At 38.7% G+C, this 18,528-nt stretch overlaps 1 protein-coding gene across 1 annotated transcript in view; it reads left to right on the top strand.

The window, feature by feature from the left end:
- Window positions 1-368: 368 nt before the first annotated feature.
- Window positions 369-18,528, top strand: part of LOC130924460 (DNA-binding protein RFX7-like) — a 40,917-nt gene continuing 22,757 nt past the window's right edge. Inside the window, exons 1-2 of the mRNA XM_057851063.1 lie at window positions 369-845; window positions 7,363-7,396. Coding sequence (XP_057707046.1) covers window positions 703-845; window positions 7,363-7,396 — 177 coding nt within the window. The 5' untranslated portion in view covers window positions 369-702. The remainder of the gene's footprint in view (window positions 846-7,362; window positions 7,397-18,528) is intronic.

The raw sequence follows: 18,528 nt of genomic DNA, 5'->3' as shown, positions 1-18,528 counted from the left end.
ATCCTCCATATGGCTCCGCCCAGGGGATACAATTTTTGACTGAGGTAACTACATTGGCACGACACCAACGGGCGTACCACATTCATTGGATGACGATCTTGACGAAAAGTATTGCCTAAGCAGCCTGATTTAGAATTCCCCTCAAGAATGATGTGAAACAAAAAACGGCTTATTGTCAACTTATTATAAATATTCATGTAAGTTAATTTTATTGCTGACACTGCGTTTCGGGGTCATCAACATGTTGTGCCCCCCTGCCCCAAAAGTCAAAACTCCGCCGTACTGTATTATTGTACGTACGCGCTGACGTTTTTTTTGCAATCGATGTGGGCATCAGTGCGCATGCGCGTCCCTGACAGCTACTACAAGCCAGGCGCACATGCTCACGCGGCAGTCGAGAAGGTGAGGGACACGGGAGGGACCAGTTGTTGTTCCTCACACGTCCGTCTACTGCTTGGACATTTCACGTATTCTGAACACGCGCCGGCGAGTGTTGGACACTCCTTTCCCATGAGGACTGCAAAGTGCGGCGGGCTGGAGGGGCGAAATGTCGGAAGAGGGCGGCAGGCTGACCACGACAACAACAACAACACGGCGCGCTGATGATGATGTCCGCTTAGCTTGGAGACGACCCCCCCTTGTTTAACCCGCCGGCCCGGGCGGGTCGACCCTTCTTGCGTGGTTCAGCCCGGGATACCAGCGATGGCCGAAGAGGACCCCCAGCAGCCGCAGCAGCAGCAGCAGAACGCGGACCGCTCGGCGGGCAGCTTCCAGCCCGGTCTGCTTTCCGGGCTGCAGGGCGCTGAGGCCGGGGCTCTGCAGCTCCGGATCAAGAACTCCATCTGGTAAGGAGCGCCCATGCTTGCGTGTTTCTATCTCCGTTTTTATAAGAAAATACCACAGGCCACCATGTAGCAAAAACATCCCAAAAACTGGATACCATCAACCATATCGTAGAAAAGTATTTATTTCTTCTGCTTGTCACTATTCGTTGATGATGATCCCTCAGTTACAAAAGTAGTTGGTTGTTACTAGTGCTGCAACGATTGATCGATTAACTCGAGGAATTCGATTAGAAAAAAGCTTTGAATCAAATTTTGCTGATTTGATTATTCATTTAATTAGAGTGGCGTTGTAATGTTTTGTACTGAAAGTGTTTGCGTTTAGTTTTATGGATTTGGGTGGATACACGGCCCTCTAGTGGCAACAGTGAATAGGACATAACTCATTTAACATGGCTGAATCCAGCTGCTCCCTGTTAAGGCCAACATAAGGTAAGTTTTTGTTTGAGTTTGCGTGTTTTTTTATGCATTTGTAGTTTAGTTTATGGGTATATTTAAACGTTTTTTTTTTTTTTTTTTGTGGCAGTATATATTCGAACAATTTGTTAAGAGCATAAAAAAAGTTTTATAGCATTTAAGCTAGCGGACTTTTGCAAATTAAGTTAGCTAATTGTTCTTTTGTTGTACTTAGCTCTTCATTTATTGATTTTTTTTAAATACCGTTTAAGGCTAAGCTCAGGTATTTTAACTTATTTTTAAATGAAAGTGCAACTCTTCAGAGTTTGAAGAAACACTCGGGATTTTTATTTTGTATTCGCATTTAATGCTCTTTCGAAAGTGCAATCTTAGCAAGCCTTTGTTTTACATCTCCTAAAATTTATTCTGAAACGCATTAAATGTTCCTAATCCGATTACTTCGACTATTCAAACTAACTAGTTGATAGATTAATTGACTACTAAAACATTCGATAGGTGTAGCCCTCGTTGTTACTGTTTTATCCCTTTTATTGAGCAAGTGATTTGAATAAAATATATTTTTTTAAAAACTTAATTGGTCATTTATGGGGGAAAAAAAGCTTATCTGCCATCTAATAATGTGGACGTCACATTTTGAGTCATGTAGGCCACGATATTAAGCCTTTCAGGGAAAGTGGACACTACAGTGGACATCTATTCAAAAGTTATCATTGTAGCAACTCATTCACTGCTAGCCCAGGGCACAGAGTATGTGTTGTGGTAGTTAGTAAAAGAGGGAAATTGATATTGAAAACACCTATTGACAGCAATAGACGTCCAATCCATTTTTACTGGGAAGGACTAGAATCACCTCCAGCCCCTCCCAAAAAATTAAGCTATACGCGGTCACAAGAGATTTATAAAACAAACGAACAAACAAACAAACAAACAAAAAAAAAACATTAAATTCTCACAGTACACATATATTTCAATTTATGTCTTACTTCCTTTTTATATCAATTTATTACAATTTGTTTTAAATTATTTTTTGAATTTCTAACTTTATAAAATGTTATTTTATTTAGAATCATTTCTCATTACTCATGGGTTTCAAGTTCAGGGGCGCGGGAAGTTACTCACTGCAGGGGGTGCTGAGGATCTTATTTTGTTTTCTCCATCCTAAAACAGCCATTCCGGTCCAAATTTGTCATGCTGGCACTTTTTCTCCATACAAAGCGTGCACAATGGCAGTAAACACGCATGTTGGATAGTTTACGTACTACTACTAGGCTACTACAAAGACAGCGTCCTATTTCACCTACAGTGTATGTGTTGGAGTTTTTGTATTGGGAGTTAAAGCGTCCGCAGCTAGACGGCGCAATGAGACTCGAACACATTTGAAAAGTAAAAGGTCCAATAACCGTTGGGTTAATACCCGCTTTTCACAACACTCAAATAAATTGCACATAAATATCCAACTGCGCTCTGCACGGCAGCTCAACAGCAAAGACAAACAATAATATGGCTGCAATGCAAGCGTGTTTTACCTATTTGAAGTTCTCCACAGTCTAAACCTGCAGTTAACCCTTCCTCGCTGGAAACTATTATAAACGATCATAATCATCCTCATTTTCGACCTTAAATTGAATTTGAGAAAATTTCGCTGTTTTTGTAAAGAAAAAATTGCTAATTTGTTTTTGCGCCATGTAACACCGCCTCTGTCAACAGTTCACTTTTTCGTTCCAATAGCGCCTTATTCAACGTGGATGATAGCAATCAAGGTGTCAGGTGGTGACCATGTTATTAACAAAAAAAAACCTTTCAACATTAATCTCCAAAGTTATATTGCACTATTGTTTCAATAGGTTTTATTTATTGATTTATTTTTGACAAAATAAATATCAAAACACTTTTTTTTCCCTCCACAACACTAGGGTGTGCTGCAGCACCCTCAGCACTCCACTTCCCGCACCACTGTTTAAGCTGCGTTTTTTTTTTTTTTGTCTTGTTTTAAACATACTTCCTTTCTATTACTATTTAAATATTTGCTTACCCCCAAAATATAAACTTTAACTGGTTCATTCATCTTAAAAATTAACATTTTTAAAATTACTTTTTTTTTTTTTTTTTTTTTTACTGCCCGTCAGAGAAATGTGCAGGCAACACTAGTACTACGATTGGATGTTAAAAGGGGGCAGCAGAATATTGTTCTATGGACTGCAATTAGCACCAGAGGCGCAAGTTTGAGACCCTTGTCCTTGATAAAAGTAACAAAACCATTTGAGGAAGAAAAATAATTAGTGCATCAAAGGGCTAACATTTGGTGTACAACTGTAAAAGTGTGGCCTACATGACCCAAAATATGATGTCCATATTTGTGGATGCCAAGTCTCAATTAAAATTTCCGTAATTTTTGGACTGTTAAGAAGTTACTCCCCTTGCCCTATTCTGAACCTAGCAGTTTATATTGGATTTTTACATGATACTAAGATGCATGTCTTTTGGTGTATATATCCCATAATACATTGTGGACATCTGCGACTTATATCACAGTGCTGCTTATATATGGACAATTTACTGTTTTTCTTGTCACATTTGGAAGATGAGGCTTATAGTATGTGCCTTACAGTCCAAAAATTACTCATCATTTTTTATAACTTTATGACTAAATTGGTTTATAAATTAATAAAATGTTAAAAATAATATTCAATCAAAACAGAAATATACTCTGCTTATGGCTCCCAATAATACACTAATGTTTTTTTTATTTTTTTAATGTCAAAGTATTTAACTTCCTACCATTGATAACGATAGACGTCCAGTTACCGTAATTTCCGGACTATAAGGCGCACCTGACTGTAAGCTGCCACCCACCAAATTTGACATGAAAACGGCACATGTTCATAGGTAAGCTGCACCGGAGTATAAGCCCCATCTATTCTCATTGCATTATGGGATATTTACAGCAAAATGTATTTACCGATAACCAGAGGCGTGCAAAATTTCCGATTCTTAGATTATTCGTGATTCGGCCGTGGAAGATTCGAGAACGATGTACAAACATCCGAATTCCGATTATTGAATTATACCACATAAAGCGGAAATAAAACGCAGTCAGCGCGGTCGTCGGGATGCAATGAGGAATGGACCGAGAATAAATATCATGTGCAGCTAATGCTGCTAGATTAAAAAAAAACAAAAAAACAATAATACACACGATACAATAATAATCGATTTATAATCGAATCGGAGTCTCTGAATCGTAATCGTAATCGAATCGTTTGGTGCCCAAAGATTCCCACCTCTACCGATAACCCTTTATTTGACAGCGGCATGATAAGACTGTCATAAGACCAAATAAAGCTTTGAACCTATTGGCTGCAAAGCTTCATTGCTTCAAGAAGCTTCATTTGGCTATCACTGCTCCCTTGGAGGAGACAGTCAACCTCTGCTGCCACCTGCTGTCAACACTGTTGACATCCAACATGCCTCCTAGCATACATTGCAGCACTACAGATGTAAATAACAATCAAACTTCATGTTCTATGCTAATAATTTCTTCAGTTACTGTTCCAGTTATTCCATTAATTGTTAGTTATGTATTGGTTAATACTTTATTTGACAGTGGTGCCATAAGACTGTCATAACATAGCACATGACACTGTCATGAGCATTAATGAATGTTAATGACAGATGTCATTTTGTGCTATCTGGCAAATTATCTCACTTTTGAATGGATGTAAAAGATCCAAGCTGGACATAAATGGAGTTAGTGACGTAATTTGCCGGATGACACTTAATGATATCTGTCATAAGCATTCAGTAATGCCCATGATAGTGTCACATCATAATTATGACAATCTTATGGCAGTCTTATGACGCTGCTGTGCTACCTATTAAGCCAAATAAACCAACAAATAAGCTACACTGGACTATAAGACGCAGGATTCAAAATGAGCGGGAAAAAAGTAGCGGTTTATAGTCCGAAAATTACCGTAATTTCAACTGGGAGGGATGGCTGTGAATGCTCATCTGTCAGTGCCATTTACGCTGCTATACCTACAATCCATTTTGACTGGGAAAGGTGGCAGTGATCAATTGCTAGTCATTTTTTGAGGCCCCAAATAGTGGCGTTTAATTTAATCATTTACCGTTACTATACAACACCAACTACAATCCCAAACACTTGAAGATAATTTACAGTTCTTCTATATCATCCTATAAATGATTTGAGTTTGACTTGAGCTTTTGCTTTTCAAGAGCCCATTAGCAGAGCAAAAACATACCTACATACAATAAAGACACGATGTGAATTATCAACCCAACAACCCGGACTAAATTTATCACCTCCCGTCATATAAATTTCTTGGTCTCTCATGCGAGACGTAACACTTTACAACAGACAACACTGGCATGTCTGCATCACTGTATTCTTGTCTCAATTTCTTCCAAACTTCCTCCCACATTCTAAATACAGACACGTTGGGTTCATTGAAGACTAGAAATTGTCCGTAGCCGTGAATGTGAGAGTGAATTTTGGGAATGTGTCCCCCGTGCGTTTCATTCAAAGTTATTTTACCTGCGAACGTGGACAAGCGCTACGGAAAGTGGAGGGTTTCCAATCCAGCCATATTAGAGCAATGTTAAGATTTTTGGCCTTAGATTTTAACCTTTAACAATATGAGACCATTATTGTGGTTTGTCTTGTATTATACTGAGGGCTGTTACTTAGATTTCAAATTGATTGTCCTGGTTAGGAGATTTTTGAATCAACTCACTCCTTTGTGTTTGAAAAGAACAAAGAAGAAGAACTCAATCTCTGCCATTTAATGCTCTCAAAATGTCATTGACAAAGAAGACCTGGAAAGTCAGAGGGAGAACCCATTATTCCAGTATTGAGACTGGGATTTAATGGATCTGTTTAATCTCTTTCAGGTACTAGTTTGTCTATAATCTGTCGGAGGAAAAAAAACAGATCTCAGGTCTAATCCGGCGTACCTGCTAAATGTGTCCTGAAAGCAAGCTAATGAGGGATTCCCGGCCTCCTGGTAGCAGCGAATTAAAATGAACTGTTCTCTGCGCGGCTTAGGGCCACCTCACTGACCCTCATCGAGCCGGTGTCCTTAAATGTGACCTGCTTGTACCTTCTGTCTTGCTGTCAACAACAATCTGACCTGTCTGCAGATTAGGAATTAAACCTGGACAAGTCTGCCTGCAGCTGCAGCACATATAGCAATTTTTTATTGATGTATAAATATTTGTTATATGGACCATATCCACCAGCGGGGGCTTTAACACTTAATAGGGCACTCATTTAAATGCTACAAATATATATTTTTTAATTATTATTTTTTTATATAAAAATGTTAAGTGTTATGGGACTGGCCACAAGCAGTATATTACTGTTTTTATACTTTTCTCAATTCAGTTTTAAATTTACCTCTTAATAGTATCTAATTTAATCGTAAAAACGAAATTCTTGATCTATGTACACCTATATTTAGTTAGCATGACTAATATGATGTTTTATTTATATTATAGACTAATATACATCAAGTAAAGAACGTGTCCAGACAAGGGGGTTCCCCCACCCCTCATGTTAACTGCAACTGCTTACAGCATATGTGCGACCCTGTCTTTTTAGAAATTTTGGGGGAGTTCCAGGTTCATAGTCTCAAGTTTAAAAACACGTCAATCACTGTCTTTTTAAGACAAACACTCCGTTTTAACTTTAATGACAAAACAATAATGCTAATAGGATTCCCATGTCACCTGACACATCTAATTTTTTGATATTCAAGTGTAAAAACAGCTTTAATAGCAAACAAAACTTTCCTCATTTGATTTGCTGAGGCTGTCCAGAATTCAAAAGCAAATGAATCCACTGTGTGATTAAATCTCATATCTGTAATATTGTTTCTTAATATTGAACCAGCGTCGAGACAATATCTTTTTACATGTGACAGCATGTGTCCGTGGTGGTGGGCTACATGACCTGAGTGATGCTGAAGGGAGGGTCAACTCATGCCATACATTCCTCTGCTTTATAAATAAATGCGCCAGCACTCATGTTACATAGCAGTCTTCAAGCATACTAATTTATTTTACTATCTTTTCTTTTCAGCAAAACGGTTCAATCAAAAGTGGACAACATTCTGGTGAGTATTTTTTTAGGGTTGATACTTTGTTGGGTTAACCCTTGATAGGGCACTCATTGAACTCTTTGGCTACCATTGCTGGCACGAGATGTCCAATCCATTATGACAGGGAGGGACGAATGAAATTAAGTTCATTCATTCACATTTGTTCATAAACGTTCATTCACCCCAGCCAGTTATAATGGATTGGATGTCTATCATTGTCAATAGCAGGCAATGAGTTAATACGAAATATACAGTGGTACCTCGACATACGATCACTTCAATACACGATATTTTCGACATCCGAAGTTAAATTTGACTCGCCGTGTTTTTACATCCGACGACATGCTTGAAATACGACGATTTGTGACAGCGCTACAATTTCTTGTTTTCTCGCAAGATGGGCGCACGGCAGATTTTCTTGCGAGAGAAATCAACACGGGTACCAAGAAGGCTAGTATTGGTGGTGGAAAAAGAGAAAAGGTGACGCTTAGCACTGACATGAAGATGGAAATGATAGAAAAATATGAGCGTGGTGTGCGCGTTCGTAAACTGGCTCCACAATACAGCCGTAGAATGTCTACGATCTCGACGGACTATCTCCAACCTCCGTTCGCCAGTCTTTATAAGTTAAGGTGACGATTATTTTTGTAGTAACATCGCCAAAGAAATCGCCAGCATCGTCAGGTTTTTAATAATTTCTTTCAGAAGTTGTGCAACACAACACGCTTACTGTCCACCGCAGTTGACGCCAACAACAACATTAAAAGACAAAGTAAAATCTCTTCCACACCTATCTCACTGTCATGTCAGCCACGCGGTGCTATCAGGTACAGCACGCAAAACACATCCGCCACATTAGAACCCGATTTGTTACATTATTACAGGAATCCACATCAACCAATGTCCAGTATTCATTTACATGCAATATACTATGTGCAATACTTACTACGTCAACTGCTGCTACTTAACTTTTATTCACACATTCTATATGCAATACTTATTTACGTGCCCTAATATTGTGCAATATTCAATGGCATACCACACGCATGCTATTTTTAGCCCGTGACGTCGCATCATAAAGCGGAAGTAAAGCCGAAGTGGGACATTATAGACCCGCCCTCGCATAGCAACAACGTAATTTGTGCTACTTTTCTCCGGTAATCTTTCAAAAACAAACATGCCGATCACACATTGCTTTTTTTGGAAGTTGTAGAAACGACTCTTGACATTATGACATATGAAGGATGTTTTCTTCATACGTTTCCGGAAACCAAAAACTCGGGAGGAAAAAATGAGAAAACCGAATCAACTTGCGCGGACTTTGACACCAGCTCGGGGAATCCATTCACATTTCATATGCAGTAAACATTTTGTTGGGTTGGCATGGTCTTTCAGAGGACAAAGAGGTACGCCATTTTTATATTTTTAACTTATTTTTTTTAGCGTAACGTTGTGCCGTACTGCTTCTGTTAGACAATGAATGACCGAAAAGAATTACAATGGTATCTGACTGCCACTGTTACCGTTTCTGTTATATAAATAAAAAAACAACTTTAGTAAGGGAGAAGTGTAAATAAATTATAGAATTAAGATGTGTTATCAATGAAAAAATTAAAAGTGTTCGTTGGCTGTCACTGAGTAGCATTTGCGATCGCTACACAAAGCTAACTAAATTACCCCCAAGAACGGTCAGAGTAGGACAACCAGAGGATATATAAGAAAGACAGGGCTGTTGGTAAAGGATAGCTTGTTGAAACAGGAGAATGTCATTGACAGTCGCGCCGATAAAAAAGCTAAGGCTATGCTTAGGTCGGCTGTTTTTTTTCGTCTTTTTCAGCCTTCGACACTCAAGCCATCTCTTTAAATGAACATTTTTATGTTCTTCCACATCTTTACCATTGAATTTGGCACCGGGGACATCATTTTTGGAGAGAATTGGTAGGTTTAGCTCTGTAAACGTCTCCTTCGTACACGATTTCCATTCATTTCCTATTAGGGACAAACGGTGGTGTGTCCCTTCTTAGCAACAGTAGCTAATGTCATGAATATTAATGAGGGGAAGTGACGTGTTGCTTGCGGTACGCCATTCCTTTACGGTCAACTGCTGCTATTTCACTTCAATTATTCGCACTGCCTGAACATAGGACTACCTCATACACATTTTATATTTATTTATATTTTATACTTTTATTCTTGCAAGTCAATTTTGAGATTTTTGCTTGTCCTGCACTATATAAGGGAATGCTCCACAAAATCATTGTTTAGCTGTATAATGACAATAAAGGGCTATTCTATTCTATTCTATTCTATTCTATTCTATTCTATTCTATTCTATTCTAATTATTATTATGATACTGTATTGTTATTCTGATTTTTATTCATAATTTATTTGTTTTGCTATTTGTAATTGCCATTTGTAATAGTACGAGCAGTATTTATTAAGGATTTAGTGTAGGTTTTTGGACTTCTTATGGGAAAATCCTGCTCGACATACGTCTACTTCGACAAACAAGGTCCTGAAACAAATTAACTTCGTATGTAGAGGTACCACAGTATATATACTGTATATATATATTTTATGCATAGTTTCTCTCTCAAATAAATAACTTAATTTTTTTATTTAAATGTCTTTTTTTTTTTTTTAACTGAAAATGCTTAAATAAGATAGAACTGAATATTCTCTTATATGTTTATTCTGTTTTTCAAAATTAAAAACAAAAGAGGGAGTTTTAAAAATGTTATTTATATTAATGCTATTTTATCGATTATTCATCAATTTTAGAGTGTTATCAGAGGCCATAACCAGAGTGTATTTCTATTTGTATTCATTGTTTTTTTTCCCTCTCTATCCTTTTATTAATTTGATGATTCACAAATTTTAAAATAATATAGTTATAATGGCGACCTGGTGTGGACATCGCATCAAACTTTACTATACCAAATGGTAATATTGTGGCCTACATAACTCAAAATCTGATGTGGACGGCAGGTCTTTATATGGTTAGATTATCAAAACTAGTCACTTGCCCTATAAAGGGTTAATAATCCATAAGAATTCAATTGTAAATGACTATCAACAAGACCACAATCATAATAAAGTGATACAATATATGCCATTGTCTTGGAAATGGCTAAGTGGGTTTGTAAACACAAAAAAATCGATTCCCATTCATTTTAGTTAGGATACGATCATTTCAACTTAAATCCTCATTTATTAGACCTCACAAGATGTGCAGACATCTTGTCGTCTGACTTTTGAGGTGGATTTTTGCATAAAATTCAGGTTGAACTCCAAATTGTATGACGCTAAGAAGGGTCCCACTTCATTAGGCCCTAAGATCCCCTGTGAGTAAATGTAGACCTGGGGAAGCAACGTTCAGTATGTCCAACACCATGAGTGTCATGGCATCTTGGCTGCACGCTGCCCATGGAAACCTGTGGTTCCCTAACAACAACAACAATAACAGATATGGGAATTAAAAAGGTTACTGTAACTGCATGTGTTTATTCTGAGGAGTCAAAGGGGAGAAATGTCTGCAAGCACGTTTTGCATTGTGCGACGGACAAAAGTCTTGGGTCAGTGGTCGTCTTTTGTTAATTTTGGGAATCCAAGTCTGGATGTTGGAATGTTAACCCTTTAAGCTCCAAAGTCGCAAAATGGCGACAAGAATGTAGCTGACTCTCACAAGCCAGAGCTGCAAATATGGTACCTCATGTAGTTACTACTTTGCACCAAAACATTGCAGATGTACTAGTAGCTACAATCTTTTGGTGCAAACAAGTAGTAGATACGTAGTCACTACTTTGCACCAAAACATGGCAGATGTATTAGTTATTACAGTGATCCCTCGCTACGTCGCACTTCAAACTTTGCGCCCTTAGAGCTGTCCCGAGCCAATTGCATAGTCTCGCTCTCGCTCCCTCCTGCCCTCTTCCTGCTCTTTGTTGGTCAGGCAGTGAGTGCACTGGAGTTGCTTATTGACGTTAACGAAGATTGACAGACGTTTAATGTTTGAACTTACCAGAGAAGCGTACTTCAAAGTGCCGTATGTGTCAATCATACTTTAACTTGTTAAACAGTTGCTATGGCAACTCATTGTGTCTAAGTTAGCAGCTTAAGCGGATTTCAGTAGACTCACTCAATGAAACATTTAATAAAGCCAAGCATTTTTATGCTTTCTTATTGTTTAAAAATAATTCGTTGGGACAGTAACATGTTTAAAACTTATCATAATTATTACATCTGAAGCGCTTAAAAGCCATTTATTAAAAAAAAAAAATATATATATATATATATACAGTATATACATAAAAGTTTTTTAAAAAAATTATCATACAGTACTTTGGGGAAAAAAAGTGAAAAAACATGTTTCATATATATTATATATATAAAATCTTTCCAATGCTAAATCTGAATAAATACATTGAACACACACACACACACACACACACAAAAAAATTTTTTTTAATGAAGACGCTACTTTGCATTTTTTCACTTATTGCGGCGGGTTCTAGTCCCCATTAACCGCGAAAAACAAGGGATCACTGCACCATCTTTTCGTGCAAACAATTAGTAGATATGTAGTTACTACTTCGCACCAAAACATGGCAAATGTACCACTGGTAACTACCAACAATTGGTGCAAACAAGTAGTAACTACATGAGGCACGATATTTGCAGGTCTGGCTTATTTAAAGTTAGCAGCAAAAGTTAGCAACCTTTGCACCAAAAGATGGCAGATGTAGTAGTAACTGCAGTGGTACCTCGACATACGATCGCTTCGACACATGATCTTTTCGACATCCTATGTAAAATTTGACTCGCCATTTGTTTCTATATCAGATGACATGCTCGAAATACGACGATTTATGACAGCGCTGCAGTTTCTTTGTTTTGCTGGACGACGGACGTACGGCGGATTTTCTTGTTGGAGAAATCAACACAAGTTCGAAGAAGGTTAATAAAGGTGCTGAAAAAAAGGAAAAGGTGACGCTTACCATTGAAATGATAGAAAAATATGAGCTTGGTGTGCGTATCGATGAACTGGCTCGACATTACGGCAGTAGAATGTCGATCTCGATGGTCTTCCTCCGACCTCCGTTCGCCAGTCTTTATAAATGCAGGTGACAATTATTATTGTGATAAAATCGCCAAAGAAATCGCCAGCTTCGTCAGGTTTCTAATCATTTATTCCATCAACTTGGGCAACACAACACGCCTACTGTCCGCTGCAGTTGACGCCAGAAACAAAACATTAAAAGAGAAAGTAAAATAGGACAGCACTCTCTAGCTCACGCGTTAGAACCCGATTCGTTACACTATTACAGGAATTATTAGTATTATTATGTCATTATTCCGATTTTTATTTATAATTTATTTGTTTTGCTATGTGTAATTGCCATCTGTAATAGTACAAGCAGTATTTAATAAGGATTTAGTGTAGGGTTTTGGGCTGTGGAACGAATCAATGGAAATATAATGTATTCTTGTGGGAATATCCAGCTCGACATTCAACCATTTCGACTTAAAAACAAGGTCCTGGAACTAATTAACTTTGTATGTAGCGGTACGACTGTACCATCTTTTGGTGCAAACAAGTAGTAGATATGTAGTTACTACTTTGCACTAAAAGATGGCAGATGTAATAGTAACTACCATCGTTTTGAGCAAAAGTAGATGTAGTAGTTACTACTATGTTTTGGTGCAAAGTAGTAACTACACGAGGCACCATATTTGCAGCTGTAGCTTGTTAAAAGTCAGCGGTGTTGCTCGTCTCAATTTTGCGATTCTGGCACTTAAAGGGTTCATTCTTAATTGTTCATGTTAGACAATTCTACGCTTACAGCATAATTGGATCTGTTGGCAGAAAACCGTTTTTCTAATAGTACTGCATTTTATTGAAGAGCTGTGACCGTTTCTTTTTATGACGCTGTCACCTGGTGGCCAAGGCTCATACAACAAAAGGTGTTCGCGGAATTTAAAAACAAATAAAAAAAACCTTTTCTGATATGTAATAGTGGGAAAAAAACAAGAATAAAAGCTAGTATTTGCAGGAAGTGGCCGCCCGACATGGAGGGCAGACAGTTTACTAATGCTGTACTATTTCAGCCAATCAAAACTGAGTATCCCAGAGTATCCGCTTTTCCTCGTTACGTCATTAATACCATTAATATCATTATCACATGCACCCGTGGTTGAGTATATAAGTGTGTGTTGCTGCATTCGAGGAAGGTGGGAAGTTAGTTTTCCAACCACCGACCAGGAAAAATATCATTGGAATGTCACTCGAACTGGGAAGTCCTAGTCGTGAAGTCGGAAAAAAAGTACCCCGACTTCACGTGTTGCTTCAATCGGACGTCACTCGACATAATGGCGTTGCTCGTCGAAAAGCAGACAGTCAATGGTAAAACATAAATTTCATGAAGACAACGTATTGATGACACAATAATAAAGTTTCTTTGAGATGCCATGTATTTTTTCCTCAAACAGTGAATTACCTTAAAGAAATCATATTTTTTGTATTGACTTTCAACAAGGATGTAATTAAAGAAGGTGGTTTACAGTGTGCACTATTTAATTCAGTCGTCATTTTCCCCTCCACTATTTGATCGCTTACGAGAAGGCAGGTTTGCTGGAGGTCAGAATGTCTTTTGATGGCCAAAATAAAAAACAAGTGATCAGCCATCTTTGCTGTTTACATATGCTTGGAACACTTTGAGGTCGCAACAGGTACCATCCGAGTGGGATAAGTCCGACTCCCCACCTTCCTTGAATACAGCATTAGTCCGTGGGTATAACTGATGTCACAAAATGGCTGTGCCCACAATCAGTTTCATTTTTTTGTATTTAAACCTTGTCAGAGGTCTCCAGTGCTGTCCAAAAGTATTGGCACCCCTGCAATTCTGTCAGATAATGCTCAATTTCTTCCAGAAAATAATTGCAATTACAAATGCTTTGGTAGTAATATCTTCATTTATTTTGCTTGCAATGAAAAAAAACACAAAAGAGAATGAAAAAAGAAAAATCATTATCATTTTACACAAAACTCCAAAAATGGACCGGACAAAAGCATTGGCACCCTCAGCCTAATACTCGGTAGCAAAACCTTTAGACAAAATAACTGCGAACAACTGCTTCCGGTATCCATCAATGAGTTTCTTACAATGCTCTGCTGGAATTTTAACCATTCCTCTTTAAAGAGCATACGACAGGAGAAAAAAAGTCTTAAATGGCATTATTATGTGAATTAGAATCATATTTTGAGACGATTTGACTATATACAACAATTTAGCAAAGCGCAGATGACGAGAAATTAGTCTTTTAATCTGCCGTTTAGCCACGCCTACCATCATAGGGCTTTAGCGTCCCCAACAGGTGGATGACGTCAGCGGTAGACTGGGCTCATCGGTTTTACTATTCAGCCCACTGAGGGGGAATTATTCAGAACGAGGAAAACGCGACGAAGAGAGCCGCAAAATATCATTGTTTCAGTCTCTCTACTCCAATATTTTTACAGGATATTTTTTTTATCAAAGTATTTTTCCCCAATAACTATATAAATGGCTTGAGAAGGACCAGTCAGCCCGTCGAGGGGGAACTATTCACAACGAGGAAAACGCGACGAAGAGAGCTGCAAAATGTCATTGTTTCTGTCTCTTTACTTCAATATTTTTACAGAATATTCTTTTTATCCAAGTATTTTCCCCAATTGCTAAATAGATGGCATGGTCGTGACAAATAAGTCTTGTGCTAAATGGAATATGAAATAATAAAAATGCATTTATTCAGGACGACATGGCCAAATTACTCCATAATGGTCAAAACTGTCGACTTCACCTTTACTGTCGCACCTCCCGAACGATATTTTATGACACCTAAATCAGACATATGTCATTTCCCTTCCTCGACTTCGGAGAATGTAAACAAACCAAAAGGCGTGACAGCTAGCCGACATGCTAACCCGAACCGAGTGATGTTTCAAAGTCTTCGAAGCGGAAAATCACACATAACTAGCCTGGATTTATTGACATGACGACTGGGTTGTCGATTGTCATCGCGGATCGGCAAACTGCCCGGCGGAGAGCAATTTACAGTTCGTTCCCCGGAGGAGGGTGGCTGCAGTTGTTGTGCAGCTAACGTGCTGCTAATGTGCATGAGGACAGCTTTTTACATGCCTATCAATGATCAAACGTAAGTAGTCCTTTATTTCAAGAAAGGTTATAGTGTTTACTTTGTAATCGCTGTATTCGTATTTGACATAATACAAAACAAGATGTTTACTCACTTCCTCGTACGTCCAATGGTCCCACAGTAAATATCCACGATGAATGGGAACCTTTTGAAACTCCAAAAAGGCGCATACGCCTCTCCCTCATACAGAATGATTTTTCTGCAGCCGTTTGGCTGGCGTGATGCGAAAAATAAACGTATTAATCCGCAAAATCAGCTGAATCCTTCGTCCTCATACACAACAGTACGCTGTATAGTGAGGAGGACGTCTTCTACCGTACACATCACAGCGCTCTCCTCCTCAATGCAAGACCGAAGCCGGAAGTCACTCATTTTCATGGCGCGGGATTCAAAAAACTAAATAAATATAGCGATCGCTTCCACACACATCCAAGCGGTCCATATCATTCAGGAGCATAAAATACCGCGTGTATTATGAAATAAACATGCTTTTTCGTGTCACATGCACTTTAACCAACTGCTCCAGGTCTCTGAGATTTGAAGGGTGCCTTCTCCAAACTGCCATTTTTGGAACTCACCACCGGTGTTCCTTGAGATTCAGGTCTGGACTCATTGCTGGTGACTTTAGAAGTCTCCAGTGCTTTCTCTCAAACCATTTTCTAGTGCTTTTTGAAGTGTGTTTTGGGTCATTGTCCTGCTGGAAGACCCATGACCACTGAGGGAGACCCAGCTTTCTCACACTGAGCTCTACATTATGCTGCTAAATTTGTTTGTAGCCTTCAGACTTCATAATGTCATGCACACGGTCAAGCAGTCCAGTGCCAGAGGCAGCAAAGCAACCCCAAAACATCAGGGAACCTCCGCCATGTTTGACTGTGGGGACCGTGTTCTTTTCTTTGAAGGCCTTGTTTTTTCCCCTGTAAACTCTATGTTGATGCCTTTTCCCAGAAAGCTCTACTTTTGTCTCATCTGACCAGAGAACATTCTTCCGAAACGTTTTTGGCTTTCTCAGGCAGGTTTTGGCAAACTCCCGCCTGTTTTATGTCTCTGGGTCAGAAGTGGGGTTTTCCTGCGTATCCTACCATATAGTCCCTTTTCATTCAGATGCCGACGGATAGTACGGGTTGACACTTGTACCCTCGAAATGGAGGACAGCTTGAACTTGTTTGGATGTTGAGGTTCTTTATCCACCATCCGCAATCTTTCGTTGAAATCTCTCGTCAATTTTTCTTTTCCGTCCACATCTAGGGAGGTTAGCTACAGTGCCATGGGCTTTACACTTATTGAAGACTATGCGCACGGTAAACACAGAAACATTCAGGTCTTTAGAGATGGACTTGTAGCCTTGAGATTGCCCATGCTTCCTTACAATTTTGCTTCTCACGTCCTCAGACAGTTCTTTGGTCTTATTTCTTTTCTCCATGCTCAATGTGGTTTACACCGGACAGAGGTTGAGTCAACTTTAATCCATTTTAACTGGCTGCAAGTGTGATTTAGTTATTTCCACAACCTGTTATGTGCCACGGGTAAGTAACAGGTTAATTACACAAATTAGAGGAGCATCAGATAATTTTTCAAAGGGTGCCAATACTTTTGTCCGGCCCATTTTTGGAGTTTTGTGTAAAATGATAATAATTAAAAAAAAATTCCAGTTCTCTTTTGTGTTTTTTCATTGCAAGCAAAATAAATGAAGATATTTCTACCAAAGCATTTGTAATTGCAATCATTTTCTGGGAGAAATTGAGCATTATCTAATAGAATTGAAGGGGTGCCAATACTTTTGGCCAGCACTGCAAGAAATTCACGATTTGCACGCGTAAAGATTTTTAGCAACTGTCTATTACATGAGTTAATTATACAGTATTAGGTGTTGTCTTCCCCTTTAAGTTCCAGGAGGTATAATGTTCTGGTGTCCCAATACTTGTTTCTATATAGAGCACAGTGATGTAACAATCAATTGATATGGATCGATAAATCAATATGTTAAGCACAATCGAATCAAAATCGATCAAAATGTAAAATACGGTCATCATTTTTGCTGTGCTGGTTAGTTAAAAGAGTGGCTTTCATTCAAATGTCTGAAATGTTTCAGTAACAAAATTGTCACAAACTTCAAAAGTGCCTTGTATTATATTGCTATAGGGGAAATTGACCTGACAGTGTTAAATGTATACATAATATTAAATCGATTGAAGGCCGTTGAGCCGAATCATGGCAGACTTTGTATTGGCAAATGTCGTGTCATTGACCAAAGAATCGATACCTTATTATTTTGTCAGGATATTGCTAATTTAAGCCCCTAATAAAGCACAGACAAGAGTTAAACTGAATACAAAGTGTCCAAATTTGAATTCCATTCAGGGTTGTTCCACAGGAAAGAACATTTTTCAACAGGCATCTCAGCAGCCTTGCTTGCCCCTTTTATCCTTGAGCATCATTAGTACACAGCGCCACTCTCTGCTGAGGAGGCAACGTCAAGGGCAAGTGAGCCCAAGCTGAGCATGATGAATGAACACCATGCGTCTGTGTTCAAAACATGCAGAAAAGGAAGGTTCAGCCTTCATTTAGACTTCGTTAACAAAGCTGCACTGCCAAGTGAAATAGTAATCTGCTCTTTTTTTGTATGTCGGACAAGGACTATGCCTGAGCAAGACTGAAGATTAAACCAAGCCTTTCACAAAACTGTCCCAGAGGTCATGCATAATGTGACATGTTCGGTGTAATGTACTGATGGGAAGTCAAGGCGTGGCCGTAAGAGCAGTACCGTTGCACACCACACGGTGACAAGACAATGTGTGCTTATGTCATTTTTTCCATTCATCACGTTGATATTGTATCACATTTGCGAAGCAGATATGAATTTGATCACACAAAGTCTGCCCCGAGTCTGTGTTTAGCTCAGTATATAGAAAATCCAGTTTGGGGGAACAAACTAATAGCTCATAGATGAGTTAGA

This window comes from Corythoichthys intestinalis, chromosome 1 (genome assembly GCF_030265065.1).
Source record: "Corythoichthys intestinalis isolate RoL2023-P3 chromosome 1, ASM3026506v1, whole genome shotgun sequence".
In the NCBI taxonomy this organism is placed as follows: domain Eukaryota; kingdom Metazoa; phylum Chordata; class Actinopteri; order Syngnathiformes; family Syngnathidae; genus Corythoichthys; species Corythoichthys intestinalis.
The sequence above is the reverse complement of the archived record's forward strand: the minus strand, read 5'-3'. Positions and strand labels throughout refer to the sequence as shown.